The 19,082-nt window shown below is 37.9% G+C and overlaps 1 protein-coding gene across 7 annotated transcripts in view; it reads left to right on the plus strand.

Annotated features, from left to right (window-relative positions):
- SUCO (SUN domain containing ossification factor) overlaps positions 1 to 19,082 on the plus strand; it is a 47,966-nt gene that overhangs the window by 15,227 nt on the left and 13,657 nt on the right. For 2 of the 7 annotated variants that reach the window (XM_075710273.1, XM_075710275.1), the window contains exons 3-15: positions 2,455 to 2,556; positions 3,665 to 3,810; positions 7,081 to 7,221; positions 7,399 to 7,549; positions 9,552 to 9,672; positions 9,884 to 10,008; positions 10,490 to 10,557; positions 12,280 to 12,387; positions 13,517 to 13,622; positions 15,547 to 15,567; positions 15,798 to 15,853; positions 16,885 to 16,976; positions 17,715 to 17,780. In XM_075710273.1, coding sequence (XP_075566388.1) covers positions 2,455 to 2,556; positions 3,665 to 3,810; positions 7,081 to 7,221; positions 7,399 to 7,549; positions 9,552 to 9,672; positions 9,884 to 10,008; positions 10,490 to 10,557; positions 12,280 to 12,387; positions 13,517 to 13,622; positions 15,547 to 15,567; positions 15,798 to 15,853; positions 16,885 to 16,976; positions 17,715 to 17,780 — 1,303 coding nt within the window. The other 5 variants (XM_075710272.1, XM_075710274.1, XM_075710277.1 and 2 more) reach the window with 5 other exon arrangements.

Here is a 19,082-nt window from a genome sequence, read left to right on the forward strand (position 1 = left end):
ATTGCTATCCTGAATAGAATATTTAAGATTAATTGTTTTATTAAATCAGTATTTATCAGTTTGTTTTCCTCCTGTTTAATAAAAATTAACAAAGATAAAATATATATGTGAAATGCTAATAAACAAGATTGTCTCTTTCTTATTTACATTACTCAGCACTTAAGGTTAAATTGAGTGTAATCGTCCCACCCTGATTAACTCATTACAAGTCTCTGCATATTGCAGTTTCATAGTGAGTTCCTAAGCAGTTAAGTCATATCAGAAAGTCGTCATTATTTATTTATTTACACAGGTAAAGAATCAGTCCTATGATAAGCATGGGTAGTATTGATGTTATTGGTCTTCCCATTGCCTCCATCAATTAGTAGTAGTGCTAATCATGATCCTTATTCCAAGAAAACTTTTAGATGCCACATCAAGCCTGGAAAATGTGTGTTGAGCATTCTAGTTGACTCAAGCGGAGAGCTGCCTGACCAGAAGAAAATACTTTAAATATTGTAGGTTTCTTAAGCATTTCAACATCTAGGGTAGCTGTGGTTTTTTGCCAGCTTGTGCTGCCAGGTCGCATTCAGTCCTATTCTTCTGGCTGCCTGAAGAAAGTCCTGCTCGAGTTTAATGGCTGATGTAACAAAACTGGAAAGGTCAAGTAAGCTTTGAGACTGAGAAATGAGAAGCCACTGGTGTATGTTTTCCTACCTTTTTGTAACAGTCTTCCCTTCATTCTAGTAACAGGGCTGCGTTGTTAAGCAGATTTCTCAACTTCACATCTTTGGTTTTAAGTGTACTGTACTTTTTACTCATTAAGGAAAAATGGGGGGTATGAGAAATCTTAAGCATGTGTCTATTACTCCTAAGTAGGCTGCTGGTGATGTCTGGCTGAAAAAGAGCAGTCTTGCAGCCCTTGATCAGTTTTCCTCAGATCAGGTGTCCCTTCAAGACATTAATGCTATTTAATCTTAGGGACTAAGATGTGAGCTAATAATATTTGGGGAAAAATGTTGCTTAGCTGTTGTCTTTAAGACTTGCCTGCTCGAATTTGTACTTCCTGCTCTTCCAGTATGCCTTAACTCTCTCAAATTAATATGATCATGTAATCTTGTACAGCATAGCAGCCCATTTTGGATGTGAATGCTAGCGCTTCTGGTGTTAGACCACAGGATTTTAGATAGCCCTTATAAAACAAGCGCTGTGTAAATTTCTAACAGATTTCTTGCTGTATTTTAAAGTATTGCTCAAAAATAACTTGCATATTGTCATGGTTTGACCCCAGCCAGCAGCTGAGCAGCGTGCAGCCGCTCGCTTGCTCCCCCTGCCCCGATGGGATGGGGGAGAGAATCGGAGGAGTAAGAGTGAGAAAACTCCTGGGTTGAGATAAGAACAGTTTAATAACTGAAATAAAGCAAAATATTAATGATAATAATAACAATATAATAATAATATACAAAGCAAGTGATGCACGATGCAATTGTTCACCACCTGCCGACCGATACCCAGCCAATTCCCGAGCAGCAATCGCTGCTCCCCAGCCAACTCCGCCCAGTTTATATACTGAGCATGACATCATATTACCATATGGAATAGCCCTTTGGTCAGTTTGGATCAACTATTCTGGCTGTGCCCCCTCCCATCTTCTTGCGCACCTGGCAGAGCATGGGAAGCTGAAGAGTCCTTGACTAGTGTAAGTAGTACTTAGCAACAACTAAAACATCAGTGTGTTATCAACATTCTTCTCATCCTAAATCCAAAACACAGTACTATGCCAGCTACTAGGAAGAAAATTAACTCTATCCCAGCCAAAACCAGGACACATATGTTCTAGTCACAACTTAAAAAAAAAAAAAAGTTTGAGGGGCAAGTAAGTTCTTGTTAGTTCTGCAGTGGTGGCTTTTAAAACTTCTTTTTTTTTCCCCCTCAACTCTGTGTTCTTTTTTACTTTGAATTCACTGCACTTGATTGTAAATCTTTAGTTGTAAAAGAGAAAGTTGCTTTAAAAGGTTACAGCAGACTTGTGAAATTATTTTTACTCTGCTGTGAAGACTGCTATAACTGAAATGTGCCAAGTGTTACTTTTTTAAAGGTTGTCTGTTTTAAGTCATCTTGGGATCATTTTTTTTCCCCCTCTTTTGGGCAGCACGGAAGATTTGTCAACATGGGAAGTCATAGTAGAATGATTAACTTCCCTTAACGCACAAACGGAACGATTTAAGACAATGCTAAAATGGTCTTTCCTGTGAAGACTTAACTGAACTGTTTTAACTTGCTGTAGTCTTTGTACAGGTGAGATTTTAAACATATGTGGGCAGTGGCTCTGAAGATTCATGTAGCTTAACTTGTTGGTATCTTGGTGGTTGTAAAGGTGGTATTATTCAGTCTGTACCAAAGGTAACACCTCTTACTAGAATAGAGGGCCCGTGTTACTGCATACTTACTGTTAGTTTACCTTTAATATACTAGGGGGAAGAGGCTGGTCCCAGACTGGAGTCTGAGCATGCAGACTCAAGTACGCAGAGTTACTCTACAGAAGAGCTACTTGATGACTTGACAAAATCTGACCAGGCAAGACTTTTATTTCATTCACTGTCTCCATACACTCTTCAAATGCTTCTTGGATTTCAGAGTCTTTCATTTTGGTTATCTAAAGCTCATAGTAACCATCTGTCGCATTTCCCTTTCCCATAGGGTTGCTTTCAGACTCACATTTCCAATGAAAGAGAAAATGTGTCAGCTAACAGATCTTGCATTTCCCATGTGCATAAGTAATGTGCCATTGCTCAGTGTTAAATGTTACAAAGCCCACTGTTACAGATGATTTATTTGATATGTTTTTTGGGGTTTTGTAGATTACAAGACAACATATGTAGGACATACTTCTGAAGATATATTGCATGGTTTAGATATGTAATTCCATAGTAAAATGTTCCAGACCTCTTCGTGTTTGGTTAGATGACTTGTAGTAATCCAGCTGTTGACAAGAGGCTTTTGTTTAATAGTATTAAGTATTGTTTAATAGTATTGCTGCAAGAGTTAATCTGACCTGTTTCAGTGGTTATGTACTCTTCCAGATTCAGAAAGCCTTATTTTGATTATGCTGTGTGATGGCTTATGAAAACTGAAGAACTAGAATAATTAAGACTCAAGACTACTAGACTCTCAGACGTAATAAGCGATTTATCTCTTTGTTCAGTTACAACATGGAATAGACTCTAAATTCATTTTGGACCTCCGTTGCAGTGATAAAATTGAAATCCTTCCCCAAAATTAAGCTTAGGATAAAAATAGTAAATGTAAATTTTATTGTAATGGAACATGCAAATAGAACTGTTTATTTCAGTTGCTGAAATAGGCTTGTTTTCTTGTGGCTGTCTCTTTATAGAGATGCATGGTTGAGGAAGGTGGTGTACATGCCTTCTCCAATTGATATTTTTACATCATTATTGCAGACTATGGAAGAGCGTTGCAACTATCCCAAAGTAGCACTGAATACCACTTAGGTTTATGGAGAAAGAAATGTTATTTCTTAACTGTCTTGCTGTCTGGTTTTCGGGTTCACTGATGACAGAAATCTAAACTACTGAACTGTTAAAACTCCGTACTAGATGTTACTGTATGAATGCTTCTCCTATTCAAGTTTTGAAAAATGTATGTTCATCTGTAATGTTTTCAGACTATAGGAATGAGTGAAGCAAGTCAGCCTGAAGTTGAGACTCCACCTTCAGTAGATTTAAATGAAGCTTCGTCTAGCATAGTTGCAAGCACTGAAAACATTTCCAGTTCACCTACCTCAGAGATACCTCCAGTCTCGCAGCCCGAGTAAGCTTTTTTTTATTTTACTCTTCTGGTCTTTGAGAGAGTACTACTTACTCTGATGTTGTTAAAAGGGTTACCTCTTCAGGTTTAGTAGGGATAAGACTAGATGGCTACACATGGATTCTTTTGCTGTACTTTGGTTTATGGTGTCAATGCTAATGGAATACGCCATCATTTACTCAGTGCGTGCATTAAGAGTTGTGTGCTTGCCTGAAGTGTCATTGCCATTATCAGTTTCTAAGCTGCTGCTTTGACAGAAAAAAATCCAATGTCTTTTATGTGCTAGATAATCTGTACTGTAAAAGCCCTCAGGTCTTTACCATTAGGATTTCTGCCCTTCACAAATGTGCTTTCACATCTGTGATAACAAGCATCAAGGCTTCTTCAGCAATAGGCTCTGCTTTCATTAAAGGATAAACTTTGCAGGATTTTACTCCAGGCCTTGCAATCAGAGCAATTTTAAGTAAGTTCTGATATTAAGGGACTTTTGATGAAATAGCAGATTTTAGTATAAAAGCAACTAAACCAGTTTGTAATTCTGGTACTTAGTAGTGCATTGTGGAGCTACCTCTGCTGCAGGCAGTCATCAAGAGTTCATGTACTTAATTTTGTTTCCCTTCTTTTGTGTAATGCTCTGCTATCAAATGTGAACTGCAGTATGGAAATTCACGTGTATACACTTCTAGGTACTTTCACAAAGTTCTCCTGGGCTTTTTAATGTGTGCTAAGGGGAATATATTCTTCTGATTGTCTGCTGATAAAGATCTAATATTTTGTTAGGTAAAAATTTAACACATGAAAAATGAAGTAGACTTCTCTTGTTCTTTGGTGCTTTGGATTTTTTAAGAGTCCAATTTTTCTGGTTTACCAAATTTAGTTTCTTTACCATAGAAAAGGTCTGGAAATCTTCTCTGCTGACTGATCTTGCCTAGTCTGCTAGGGCTAACGCTTAAGCACCTTTTGGTACTTCCTAAGTGTCTTTTAATTGCAAGTCTTCAAAAATCAAGCTTCCCAAATACAAGTTTTATAAAGCAAAACTGGAATGTAATTTCAGCATGTTTCTTTTTATAGCTTTTGTTGACTACTGTAGTGATTTGTGTAACGTATTACAAGTCCTACTGTTATCAGGTCTTAGAAGGAGATTCAGGATCTTATTTTCTTTTCAACATTCAGCTTGGTGTCTTGTAATTGTTGAAAATAGTCTTGCTGTCATAGTTGGGGAATACTAGAGTGGTGAACTCTGAAGACTTGAACTATGAAACTTGTTTTGGAGCACCTGATACGTTAGTTAATGCTTGGCAGTAGTTTCTGGCACTAGTACCATTTACAAGAAGAAGGGGTAGAATAAGTATAGGACAGATGCATATTTATACATTATTTCAAACTTAGGTTTAGTTTTAGTAATAGGTGGTCTCTTTTTGTGCAGATTAATATCCAAACCAGCTGTAGTCCAACACCATAGTTAAACAAGATCTTTAAAAAGACTCAGTTGCATTTGTTATCTTCAGACAGCATTTTTCCTGTTTTAGATGTTGATTTCCATCAGTGTAACAAAGTCCAGCTCCCTTAGGTGTTACCGGTCTGATATTCCAGCAGAACCTCTTAGTCAAAATATTCTGGAAGTAATTTTATTCCAAACTATTTTTACTTTGTAATGAATCTTTTTTAGGGCAGCACTGATTGTAGCTTTTCTGTCCAGACCTAATCTGGGGAAAACTTCTTGAAAAATAATCTGAGCTTGTCTTCTGGCTGCAAGTAAAGACAGCTGCCATGCAAAGTGAACTTGCTAATGCACTTCAAAAATTAAGGCAAAGCTGCTAACAAATGCAAGTACACAAAGGAGAGGGAGCACTACAGCTTTTAGGCTTGTGCTACTCACCTTCTGCCAAAATGAGTTACTTGAGGCCAGTCAGGTACACCCTGATACCACGGTATTTTTAAGTTCATACTTGTCCCATATTTTATTCAGGTAATAATTACTCATACTGTCATCTATTCACTGAGATCAAGAATATGTGGAGCTTTTTAATTTTAAGCGTAGTGTTCAACCTTACTTCAGTCATTAAAGTGCTACATGCAGAGCCAAACTGTGTACATCTCAGATGTGTGCATTTTGGGGCATTCAGAGAAACTACTCCCTCTTTGTAGCTAGTAAATTCTTCTATTCCTAGCGCTTGTTAGATTTTGCTACATAGGAAAAAGTCTTGAATACCTATGAGTCTTTTGTTTTATACTGTGGGAACTTTATCATATGAAAGGTACTAAAATTGGCTCCCTGTGTTTGTTACAGCTGCTTCTATTGACGATTGTAGCTGTCAGAGAACCAAAAAGATCCCCTTTTAAGTTGCCGACTTGCAGCTCTATATCATGATACTGGATTAATCTAGTTTGCTGCTGATGTTGAAAAAAGCTTATGTTGAAATTTAGGAGGCAGAATAAAGACTTTTGCTTAGATCTTGTTTATAACCTTCTAGATCAATATGAAAGTCATCCCTGTACTGGAGAAGGCGGGAAAGTCGCAGAAGTTATTATTTGTCCATCTTCTCCCCACCTATTCCATAATTCCTAAGGAGCATATAGGGAAGCTTTCTTTTCATTTTTTGCCTTAGGATTTGTCTGATGCAGTGTGTTCAGTCTTCTTGGGAGAGAGGAAGTAAAGCAGTGTGCAGATTAGCTAGTTCAGGCTGTTTATGCAGCTTGGATAATGGTCTACTGGCTTACCTCATTTTTATTACACTGGCAAAAAAAAAATCTAGTGGAAAGGAAGTCTGGCTGGTTATACTATGTATTGTTATGCCATGCCTTTTCTCCTCTAGTTTTAGCTAAGTTCTGTTCTGACTGCTGCCCGTTGACTTTGGAAGGTTAGGAGCTTTTAGTGATGGAACTCAGTCTTATGTTTGATTCGTTTGTTGAAAGGGAAAAGAAAATTGCCGGCACTCAGGTAACTGTGAAGCTGTTCTTGGTTTGTAGTGATGATGGGAAAAATTATCCGCTGCAGTGTTTGGTAAGATGCAAGATGTAAATTTGGGGAGATGAGAAGCTAGCTCCGAGTTCCTTTGCTGGGACAAACAGGCTGGGAAAGGAAATTCTGTTCTTGCATGGGTACAGCTGAGAATGCAGTTCCACAAGTATGGTACACTTCATTCCTCTTTTCTTAAATATTTCTGTGAGACTGTTGCTTTTTTAAAACTTCAAAATATCTTTAGGTGGTTGATTAGCAGGGTTACTTGTGTTATGAGAAGGGTAAAAAGCATGTTATTTCTTTCCCTTCAGTGCAATAGAAAATTCCCGTGCTGATATCCCTGTAGTCAGCTCTAGTGAAGCTGAGCAGTCAGAACCTGACTGTGATATTGGTGGGACACTTGAGGCTGACCCTCAGAGTGAGCCTTCCTCTTTTGTCAGTCCACCTGAGAGGTGAGTATTGAAGTAGGTTGTGAGTCTGAATAATTTAAAGGTAATTGTTCTTGTTTTGTCCTGGCATTGCAACAAACATTTGCATGTGCTTGCTTATCTCCATTTGTGTGTGCGTAAGATTGCATATGGCTGAAAATGTGATCGTTTTATATGTCGTAATACTCTTAAAACTTTCAGCCTTGCAGGTCAACATATAGAGAACATATCATCTTCACATGGCAAGGGAAAGAAGACAAAATCTGAGTTTGAGTCGAAAGTTTCAGCAGCTGAAAAGGGCGCAGATGAGCAAAAATCTGCTCTGAATGCTTCTGAGAACTTAAAAAGGGAGGTAAGCAGTGCTGATATCCGCTCAGTACACACAGGAGCATAATGACCTCTGTTAGGTTAATCACCATTGTTAAAGATGAGTAATATCCATCACTTTTCTGACTGCCACTGTGTAAGTGCACAGCCCTCACATTTTGAGCATGATGTACGGTTCTGATATAGCCATCTCAATAGGGTATAATAAACTAGAAGAAAAGGGCAGCAAGGTTGATTCATTGGCACAGAACAGTTTTTCTGAGCTAAGTCTCTTCAAATACTTGGGAAGTAAAATAAAACTATTTGGAGCAGGATCCAGAAGAAATGTTCTTCATGTAATGGATAGTTAAGCTGGGACTTCCCGCAGGATGCTGTGGATGCTGAATGGTTTTTTTACATAGGTTTTTTTTTTTAAAAAAAAAAAAAGGGTGTGGGCATTGCATGGTCCAGGTAAACTTGTAGAAGAGAAATCTGAGGGTTGAATCTTGACTGTCAGGGAGTTCCTGAGTAGCAAGCAGATGGCTAGAGGCAAAGATGACACTTGGAGGAAATACAAAATGTTTGGTGTGTTTTTATTCTTTCCCAGGTATCTTATTTGGCCACTGTTGAAGTGGGATACTTAGCTAGACAGGTCTTTTATACTTAACTGTATGACCGCTTTTATGTTCTTACTGTGAGGCACTTCCTAAAGCTTACATTTTTTTAAATAGGTGAAGAATGACCAAGGCCATGGCAATACCATTTTTTGCTATTTTGGGATCACATTTAAACTGTCACTAATAACTTGCATAGCTCTCTTTTCAAACTAAGAAGTTTTTCCCAAGATTATTGAACAGTGTGCCTTAAAATAATTCCATGCAGTCAGGAAGACTCTTTCAAAGAACTAAGAACAAACAAATTGGTGTAAACCATTATTTAAACAAAAAAAAAAAAAAAAAAAAGCCAAGATTTTCTTTATTTAACCCAGTACTTTAAAGACTGCAGTTTAAATAATTGTGGCATTGGCCTGATGCCATAGTTAAGCAGGAGCATGATTTGGTGTTGCTTAGTCAGTTTTTTGACTTACCACTTTAGTCATAGTCCAACGAGGATCTTGTATCCTGAACTTTCTTGGGAGAGGAAGATACAGGGTTTTTCTAGGCCCTCTCATTTCTAAATATATGTGGGGTTGTATTTTTGGGTACGCCAAATCTAAAGTTCTGTTGCAGTGTAGTTATGTGAAGAATTCTGTTGTCACTTTTGTCCAAATATGCGGGTTTGGCCCTCTTTAGAGGGCTTTCAGCTATAGAACTGTATGTGAAAGAATTCTTGCTTTAGGTGCACAGGAACTGTCAACCTACAAAGCAGTCGTTCCGGAAACTACCTGTAAAATGTTGTCTACAAAATAACCTCTACACTTGAAATGTCTAGCAAAAGCTTTTCACGAATCTGGTGGTGTGCTGGAAATGTGTTTGTACAAAGGAGAAGTCAAGACTTGAAATGATATAGCGTATGGTCAACTCCAAAGGGTTGCTGCTTTGTCAGGCAAATCCAAAACACTATTTCTTTGATCATTAAACACTAAATAAAACATTTTAAAATAACAACTCATTCTGCTGTGTTCTGAGGTGTTCAGAAGCTCCAGGGGACCTCTGGAATTCTGTCATGACCAACATTCATATTTGAAGATTTCTGCTACAGGGAAACCTTTTCTCCTTAGGAGGAGGAACAGCAAAAAACTTCAAGAAAAAGCAGACATTTTATGAGACAGAATGCTTATGTTTTACTTAAAATGTATTAGTTTAGCCACAAAAATTACCAGCATGTCAGTGAAAGAATATATAATTCTGGGAGGAAATCATTACATGTTTTTTCTGGCTTGTGAGCTTACCTTGTACCTTGGCACTAAGTTTTTAACATGAGTTTAGATGATGTATCTGCTGTTGACTTGATGAGAGCATGCTTTTTTTTTTAAGCATTCAGGTTCATCTTTGTTTTCATTGTTGCTGCTGAAAAACATTGACAATTGGTAGCCCTTTCCTTTGCAGAAAGACTATAAGAAAACAGGAGAAATTGACCCTACGTCAGTGATAACTCCAAAGGACCCTGGAGACATTCCAACATTTGATGAATGGAAGAAGAAAGTCATGGAAGTGGAGAAGGAAAAGAGTAAGTTCAGGATTCATTGGTTTGGTCTAAATACAGACCACTTTCATCTTGTCTCAAATTTGCATAGTCAAACTGAATTTGGAATGCATTTTTCTATTAGAACTACATAATTGATAGCATTTATTATATGAAAGTAGTGAGCAGCAGTTCCCTGGAAGTGGAAAGACTGTTTGTGTGGTTTGTTATAGTAGCAATATTTTCTTGTTCCTAGGTCAGTCAATGCACCCTTCTGCTGTTGGTGGGCAGCATTCCACAAAAAAGGTCCAGAAAAATAGAAATAATTATGCTTCTGTAGAGTGTGGTGCCAAAATTCTGGCAGCGAATCCAGAGGCAAAGGTAAACATTTACTGATTATTCGTGTATATTATTTCAGTTGACTTGTATGCAAGAAGTAGTACAAAGTACACTTACTTAAAACTGATTTCTGAAGTAATCTTTTATTTTTGTGCTCGGGTTTACTGTGATTTTTTTTTTCACAAAAATTGAACATAAACTATTATCTGTCCCTTGTTTTAAGAAGGATTGCTATAGAGAAATTTATGTCTTTAAGTGAATGTGGAAGGGGGAGCAGAGTCTACTCGGTACAGAAATTGAACAAAGTTGTATTAAATAGCTCGCCATAGTAAATAATCAGTGATTGCCCAAAAGCAGTTTCGCATCCTGTCTCCTGTATATTATATTGCTTAGAATGTTATGAAACTTGGTATTAGTCTATGTAATTAATACCAAACTTACTTTTGGAGAGCATGCACCAACCCTTGGTGCTGCATTAATATCTAGCATACAATTTAAAATACTAATTCTCTTCTTTATACAGAGCACTTCAGCTATTTTGATGGAAAACATGGACCTTTATATGCTAAATCCTTGCAGTACTAAAATCTGGTAGGTTACTTGAGGTTTGCTTGTGTGACGGGAGTGGTTATAGTTTTCCATCGCGATGAGACTGTATGTATCCTGTGGGATTTACTTGACCTTGGTGTGTCTGCCTGAAATGTGTATGTAAGGAACTTCGATGGATTTAGCAATAGACACTTTATTGTGTCCCCCATAAAATTCAGTCTCTGGTATTGAGAAGTAAGTGTAAGGGGATAACTTCATTCACTTTAGTATTTGTAGGTTTTGCATAAATATAATCTTGCAGAAGAGAAAGATCTGAGTGTTCAAGTAAAGATTTTGGTGTCTTTCCGGAGCTGTCAAATAACTGTAGGACACGTGATCAGCATTTACCATGTACTAACTGGTATTTCCTGTGTGGTTTAAATGATGTTTGCTATCCTTAGTTTTTAGTTCTGTGACTTTTTGCCTTTCAGTACAAGATGGATGAAGCTTTTGTAGCTGCAGGTGCTATCTAGAGTTATTAAGCTAGATATGCAGGTAAATGGATAAGGAATTGGTTGGATGGTCGCATCCAGAGGGTAGTGGTCAACAACTCAATGTCCACATGGAGACCGGTGACAAGTGGGGTCCCTCAGGGGTCCATACTGGGATCAGTGCTGTTTAATATCTTCATCAATGACACGGACAGTGGGATTGAGTGCACCCTCAGCAAGTTTGTAGACGACACCAAGCTGAGTGGTGCAGCTGACACGCCTGAAGGACGAGATGTCATCCAAAGGGTCCTGGACAAGCTGGAGAGGTGGGCCTGTGTGAACCTCATGAGGTTCAACAAGGCCAAGTGCAAGGTCCTGCACCTGGGTTGGGGCAACCCCCAATATCAATACAGGCTGGGGGATGAAGGGTTTGAGAGCAGCCCTGCCGAGAAGGACTTGGGGGTACTGGTGGATGAAAAACTGGACATGAGCCAACAGTGTGAGCTCGCAGCCCAGAAAGCCAACCGTATCCTGGGCTGCATCAAAAGCAGCGTGGCCAGCAGGTCGAGGGAGGTGATTCTGCCCCTCTGCTCTGGTGAGACCTCACCTGGAGTACTGCGTCCAGTTCTGGAGCCCTCAGCACAAGGAGGACATGGACCTGTTGGAGCGGGTCCAGAGGAGGGCCAGAAAAATGACCCGAGGGCTGGAGCACGTCTCCTATGAGGACAGGCTGAGAGAGTTGGGGTTGTTCAGCCTGGAGAAGAGAAGGCTGCGAGGAGACCTTATTGCAGCCTTTCAGTGCTTAAAGGGGGCCTATGGGAAAGACAAGGACGATCTTTTTAGCAAGGCCTGTTGTGACAGGACAAGGAATAATGGATTTAAACTAAAGGAGGGTAGATTTAGACTGGATATAAGGAAGAAATTTTTTACAATGAGGGTGGTGAAGCACTGGAACAGGTTGCCCAGAGAGGTAGTGGAGGCCCCATCCCTAGAAACATTCCAGGTCAGGCTGGACAGGGCTCTGAGCAACCTGATCTGGTTGAAGCTGTCCCTGCTCCCTGCAGGGGGGTTGGGCTAGATGACCTCTAAAGGTCCCTTCCAACCCAAAGCATTCTATGATTCTAAATGTCACTGTTGATTTTGAAGGGAGCAACAAGTGACGCCTCCTTATTGTACAGCATTTTTGTAGTGTTCTTTTATACCAAGTAAAGGACGCAGTAACAAGATAAAGGTCTGAGGATTGTAATTGTAGAAGGAAGAGTGCTTTTATAATAATTTTCTTTTTGTCTTCAAGGTTTGTTATTGAGCTCTGTGAACCAGTCCAAGTAAAGCAGCTTGACATTGCAAATCATGAATTATTCTCTTCCACTCCTAAAGACTTTCTGGTGTCTATTAGTGACAGGTATGTTATCAAAACCTGTTCTTCTGAATGAAAAATGAAATAATTATTAAATGGATGGCTTTGTAAAACATGATCTCTGTATGCCTGTTACTATTCACTGTGAAATTACATGGAATTTTTTTTTTGTGTATATTATCATTTACTAGCTTCCCCCCCGCCCCCCGCCATGGAAAGGCAACTGTGAGGTCCTAGAATACATGGTTTGAGTTCCTTCCATGCTTCCTGTATTTTTTTTTTTTCTTTGCTGCCTTAAAAACAAAAAGGAAAAATTTTTTTTAAAAGTAGCAATGAAGCAGTACAGATTTTACAGTAGCTAGGTAGTGGATGGCAGATCATAAAATGAACATGTCTTAACAGAATGCCACTGGATTTGTGGGCTGTCTCCTCCCTTGCTATTCAGACCACTTTCACATGGTTTAAACTGTCTTCAGTGCTGAACTCTGTCCAAAAAAACCACCAAACTATGTACAAAATGTACAAAAAAGTATACACTATTGAGGAAATAGAAGGGGTAAGAATACTACTGGTTGCCCGAATGGCTGATTAAAGGGTGGCTTTATTGTGTTTTAGGCAATGTTGTACCCCCAGTACTTTTGGGAGTGAGCAGATTATTCTGGTATGTGAAAGAGGAGACATTCACACCGTGTATCAAAAAACCTCACTTTCTTCTTCAGTGCTCAAAATGTGTAGATTCTGATTTCCACATTTGATCTGTTGCCTATTTCTAACTCTACTTTGCTCACAGTTTTTTGCTGCTTGCTTACAGTAGTATTTACGATGTGTCACTTGCGTGTCATGTTCTTCAGTGTTCATCTGAGGTGACTTTTTTGGTTCCAGAAACTTTACTGTAGGCTAGTTAATTTCAGTAATTGGATCAAGTATAGGGTTTCATCCTTCGAGGGCTTACACACTGTTTTAAGTTTGTGAGGAGGTACTGCTGAGGTTTTGTGTTGGGACTAGCCCTATCTTGCAACTCTTCTTTCCATAAAAAACACATTGCCACTATTTTGCAGCTGGAAAAAAAAAAGTATTTTTTTCCTGTGAAACAGTGTTTTGAAAAACTTCAGCAAATGTCTGTAAACAGTGGGTTCTTGCATTTCATTAGCTGACTCCATTGTTTCTTTTCTAGGTATCCCACAAACAAATGGATTAAATTAGGTACTTTCCATGCCAGAGATGAGAGAAATGTCCAAAGCTTTCCTCTGGATGAACAGATGTATGCAAAATATGTTAAGGTAACTTAACACTACAAAAGCATCCATGCTTCTCAGGAAAGGATGGGTTTGCTGGGCTTACCCTGTGTAACAGAGAATCCAGAGAAACATGTTATCAAAGCATGCTTTACCATTAATTGCACGTTTCATTAGTGGCCCTAGTGTGATTGGTCATGTACTAATTGTCACACAATCACAAGTATATTACCTCCCTCATAATGGTAACTGAGAGGATCTTGGGAAGCACCTATTACCTTGTGTCCAAGTACGTATTTAGTTACTATCTGAATTAAGAAAAATCCAGACAGTGTTCTATTCTATTTGATTTAACCGACTGTCTCCTGAATATAAGATTAGAAGTATCAACCTATTTTGTCTCTTGGCTGTACCTGCTTTATCTATATATACACACTGCCTGGAGCACAGATTAGAATATGCGTATTCTTGATACTTCTGTGCTGTATTCTGCTATACAGTTTTAAGTGAATCTGAAAGAGTAAGCATTTGAATGCTGGTTCTCATCAATAGACTCAAAGTGCAGTTTTGCAGTTATTCAATCGTGACTGCAACTCATGCAAATTATTTAGGCTTACTGCTGGAGCACTTGCAATGATCTCTCTGCCTTCAAAATAACTTGCAACAAGTTATCTTTACTCAGGAGACTCAAAGAGTGTAAAACTTCATAAATAATGTAGTACTTGGACTTGGATAAAAGCTTTTGTGAAAATATTGGAGTGTAGTGGAGGTTTAAATTAAAATAAAATACAGACTTTTAGGTCCTCTTCAGTGATGTGTTATCTTCCAATTATGGTGCTTTCAAAAAAGAAGAAAAAAAAATTTTGATTTGTGCTCCTGAATTACAGTTTGTGCTTTCATGAAGAGGTAGCTATGAATGATAGTTATCTAACTTCTCTACCCAGAAATTCTGCATGAGTCGCAGGATAAAAATTTCATTTATTTTTAATTCTGCTTTCTGGCTGAATTAATGCCTTAAGGTAGCTGGAATCTTGCTTGCACTGAAGTTCCAGAATTGTGCTAGATGCTTCAGCACTTAATCCCTTGGCAGATACAGTGTTCTGCCTTGAATAATGTAGTGTGGTAAAATTTTCAAGGGATTGTTTTTGTAATGTTTTTACTTTATAGCACAAGACATGAGCAAGTTCTAAGTGTGCCTAGTGTACAGAAGAAGAGTCCAAAAATTTTTCAAAAAGTTTGATTTTTGAAGTGGCTTAATGAACTTGTATCAAATATAATAGAAGTTTTTTTGTAAGAGTGCTTTTGTGGGAATAGTTATCTTGATCTCACTTACAGATTATTACAGTCCTTCATTTGTAATGTCTATGTAGTGGTTTAATAAATACATTCTACACTTGCAAATTAATTTAGATTAAATAAATATCAGTGTGCAATCAAGTTCTCACTAGAAATACACTGATGACTGAAGCTTCCAAGTGTATCATCAGATGCTCTATATATTTTCTTCCAGTAGTGTTTCTATAAATTGAAGCATGTTATATTGAACTTGAAGCAGCAGCAGTACATAGAATGCATGCTATGAGGGGTGGGTTTTTTTTTTTCTTTTGAGTCACTTTCTGTAATCTGTGCTCTTTAAGGGAAAAATACACCTGGTAAATTTAACACACTTCAGTATTCTGTCTGCAGTCATGCTGGCTAGAAAAAATGAATAACTTAAGTTCATTAATAAAACACTTGTTGCATGGTACCTTCTATCTGCAAGGTACAAGGGCTAAATGAAATCTTGCTACCTAAGGCAGATGAAGTAGTATTGCAACTTTATCCTTCGTAACTTGTCTTTTTAGGCATTTATAGTACTGAATTTAAACGAACAAAACTCTGTAGTTGCCTGTGGCATGTGTTCAGCCTTTGTACTGACATCTTTTTTTTTTCTTTTTTTTTTCCCCCCTCTGCCTTTCTCTCACTTCAGATGTTCATCAAGTACATAAAGGTTAGCAACCTCTTCTTTTGGAATGCTGAATGCATGGGGCTTGGGGTGTTCTCTACTGCGACTCAGCACTTTAATGCATGGCAAGAACAAATCTTTCAGATTCTTTTGTTACGGGCAATCTACAAATACCTTGAGTAAAGAAAACTGGCAATTTCAAGATTGGATGCATATGTTAAATGAACTCTTGACTCTGTGGGTCTTTGGAGTTTTAAGTACCTTTTATTTTTTAGGTGGAGTTGATATCACACTTTGGATCGGAACATTTTTGTCCTTTAAGTCTTATAAGGTAATATCTTAAGTGTGTTTTTTTGTCTTTCTACCTCCTTGCAATGAAGATTAGCGTGTTTTAATAATAGCTGGCCAGCAAATTCTTGGTTTCAGTTTAAGTTGTTTTGAAATACTGTGAATTGAAATAGTGGCTTAAGTTACCTGCTGCATAGTATGCTTCACATCTGTTTAAAGAAGGTTTGAATCTTTTGATTTGATTCTCCAGTATGTAAGGAATAGTTTATATTTGCAGAGGGGGTGTTAGGAAACAGGAGCATGAGCAGCCTTACAGGAGGACATGAGCATTTCAAGGCTGACCAAGCAAAACAAGGAGCAAGTGGTGAAGTAAAAAGAGCAGGTGTGGTGAGTGCTTTTGAGAAGTTGCTGTGTTGCATGGCACCCCAGGTACATACAGCTAGTAATGCTTGGAATATCTAAATCACAATGGTCTGTGTGTAGTTCAGAGAATAATCAGCCTTTGTACTGCTCCTAAAAAACAATTTAAATGTTTCTGTCAAAGCTACGTCAGGGTTTGAACCGGGGAACTCTACTGTTGTAAGCCAGACCATATTTTCAGTTGACAAGACTGCTTTAAATTGGATTGATTTGATTTGATTTTGGTAGAGCGGGTCAAAGAGAATATAGCTTGCAAAGTGAGGTAGTCATGAATAGATACTCTTAAAGTTAGTCAAAGGTGAAGCTGAAGAGGAGGTATAAGAGTTCATGGAGAGCTTAAGACAAGGAAGTCTAGGGATGAGTTCAAGTTGAAAAGGAGGAAAATTCTCTTTGGAATTACCAGAATTAAAAACAGGATCTTGTTTTGGTGCAGCACTTGAAAGCATGCAGTGGACCTTGTGGATACACGTTTGAGAAAATAAGCATATCTGCTGCTTGATCTTGGTTAACTGAAGGCAACTATTGCTTATCTAATTTATTTGCTACATATTATATAATGTTAATATTGCTTATCTAATTATCAATTATGTGAAGTAATTACATGATTAATAGACTAATACTAGTGTGTTTTTTTTTTTTAAACTTTGGTGATAGGGTGTTTGGTACTAGCATGGTTGAAGAGTATGAAGAAATAGCTGATTCTCAGTATCAGTCTGAACGACCAGAACTCTTTGATGAAGATTATGGTAAGTAAATAATTTCAGCATTTTTAGCCATTCAGACATGTCTTGTACTAGTCTGGTGACTCGCCATTTTCTGCATGTGATAAATGATTTGACTGCTAAATTTACTCCTGGTCTTGTTGACAATATTTCAGCACTTCTGGCTGAAACAGTTCTTTTAAGTTTTAAACGATGTGTTGTAACTATTTGGAGGGTTATTATAAAATGTTCGTAATAAGTCTCTATTTCACTTGGCAGACTGGGCAATAATATCTTCATGTGCTGACAGTAGTAAAGGATAACTAAAATAATTAAAGCAGCTCACATGAAATGGCTTTATTCTTAGTGTCCATAGCCCATTTCCTGAGATTATTTGTATGATCAATGCTGCAAGCAATTGGGAAGGTGTTTATTTGGCTTGCAGACATCGTGTTTAAATAAAAAATATGAAAACACCTACCTCCAGCTCTCATGAGGAGGAGTGGGAAAAACCTTAGATGAAGCTGTTTGCAGCACCTATGTCATGAGTCCTGGGGAAACTGAAGCTTGAAACTTGAATCTCTTTGTGTTTCTTTGGATTTCTTATTGCTTGGAGCTTCATATTTCAGTATGTAATCTCTGACCTTTAACTCTATTTCTGTTGTTTTATTTTCACACTGTCAAACTGGCATAGTTGAATGACATGTTAAATCTTGAGGTTTATTTTCTTTGCCTGTGATGCATTTAATTTTGATAGTCATAAGTGTTCTTCTTTATACATAGATTATCTATTGGATTACAATACAGGGGAAGAAAAATCTCCAAAAAATCTCCTTGGTTCTGCTACAAGTGAGTATGATGTATTAGAAAAATTATTGCTGTGCTGAAACAAATGAACTACTTGAAAGTAGAATGACATTTTGTCATGCAACAGCTAGACTTTTTTTTTTCTGAAACCATTTGTTGTGATTTGTATTTAATTACATAGGAATAAGTAGTAACAATTCGAAGTTGGGGTATCATTCTTAGTGTTCTAAAAGCAGAACTTTCCAGATCTCTATTTTTTTGGAACTTCGCTTTCTGTACTTCAGGATCGCGAGCACTTAAAAGTATGAATGTTACATAGGGTTGTAAATAACCAGTACTAAAATGCTGTAGAACCCTAGTTATTCAGAACTTGGAAATCTGTGCTTAATTAAGGTGCCTTATTTATAGGAGACAATATAAAGATTTACTTTGTACAGCTGGAAAGGAAGGGATGGAGAACACTGTTTCTGAGAAGGCTTTATGTAAATATTGTAGCTTCTGTGTTCTTCATAAGAGCTGTATATTTTTTGAGAGAACTAAGTTCTTGACTGTGTCTTGTCACTTTTCCATTGGAAAACCTCCAGATGTGGGGTTTGTTTGGCTAAGAATACATGAATATTCAGTTTTAATGGTATTCTTAACTGCTGAATTATTTAGGATAGTATCAGCTGCCACACAGCTTCTTCTAAAGAGCTCTTACACTGTACCATTCTTCCTTCTGTCCCAGTTAGTGAAGATTTGTTACTGTAGTGTGGATTTGCACTCAAAATGAGTGCTGTTTGGGCTCAGGCTTTTCTTTCATCCCACAGTGGATCAGAGCTGCAGAGTTCTTTGCTACTATTTCCTAGAATGTAGTTGTCACTTAAGAACAAATAGGTCATGGCTAGAAATAATATACAGCTTCGTGCAGTTTTCAAAGGGGGAATAGACAGTGGAAAAGGCAGTTTATTTCTGAATGTTAGCTTCTCACACATGAGAGAAAGCAGTACATTGTTACATTCTTCCCTGAAGCTGCTTACCTCTTATCTGTGACTTTGGAAGTTTCTGTCTTCAAGCTGTCTTGATGAGGTGTATTCACATGTTTTGTCTGCAAGTGCAGTATTGCAAGATTTTTCTTCGCTGTCTGAAACATGCAGTGACCTTTCTATTGTTTTTTTAGAGTACTAAAGCTAAGATTAAGAGATTTGAAACGCCTGTTACTGATGGTATTTTAGAAAGGAAGCTGAGCACTGAAACATTCCAGTGATCATTATTTAGTTCTGGCTGGTGGATCTTGTTATTGAGACCTTTCTCTGGCAGGGTAGTCAGTGTTCCTTTTCTGGAAGGAATACCGAGTTTGTGGGT

The sequence above is a fragment of the Pelecanus crispus genome, chromosome 5, assembly GCF_030463565.1.
Source record: "Pelecanus crispus isolate bPelCri1 chromosome 5, bPelCri1.pri, whole genome shotgun sequence".
Classification (NCBI taxonomy): Eukaryota; Metazoa; Chordata; class Aves; order Pelecaniformes; family Pelecanidae; genus Pelecanus; species Pelecanus crispus.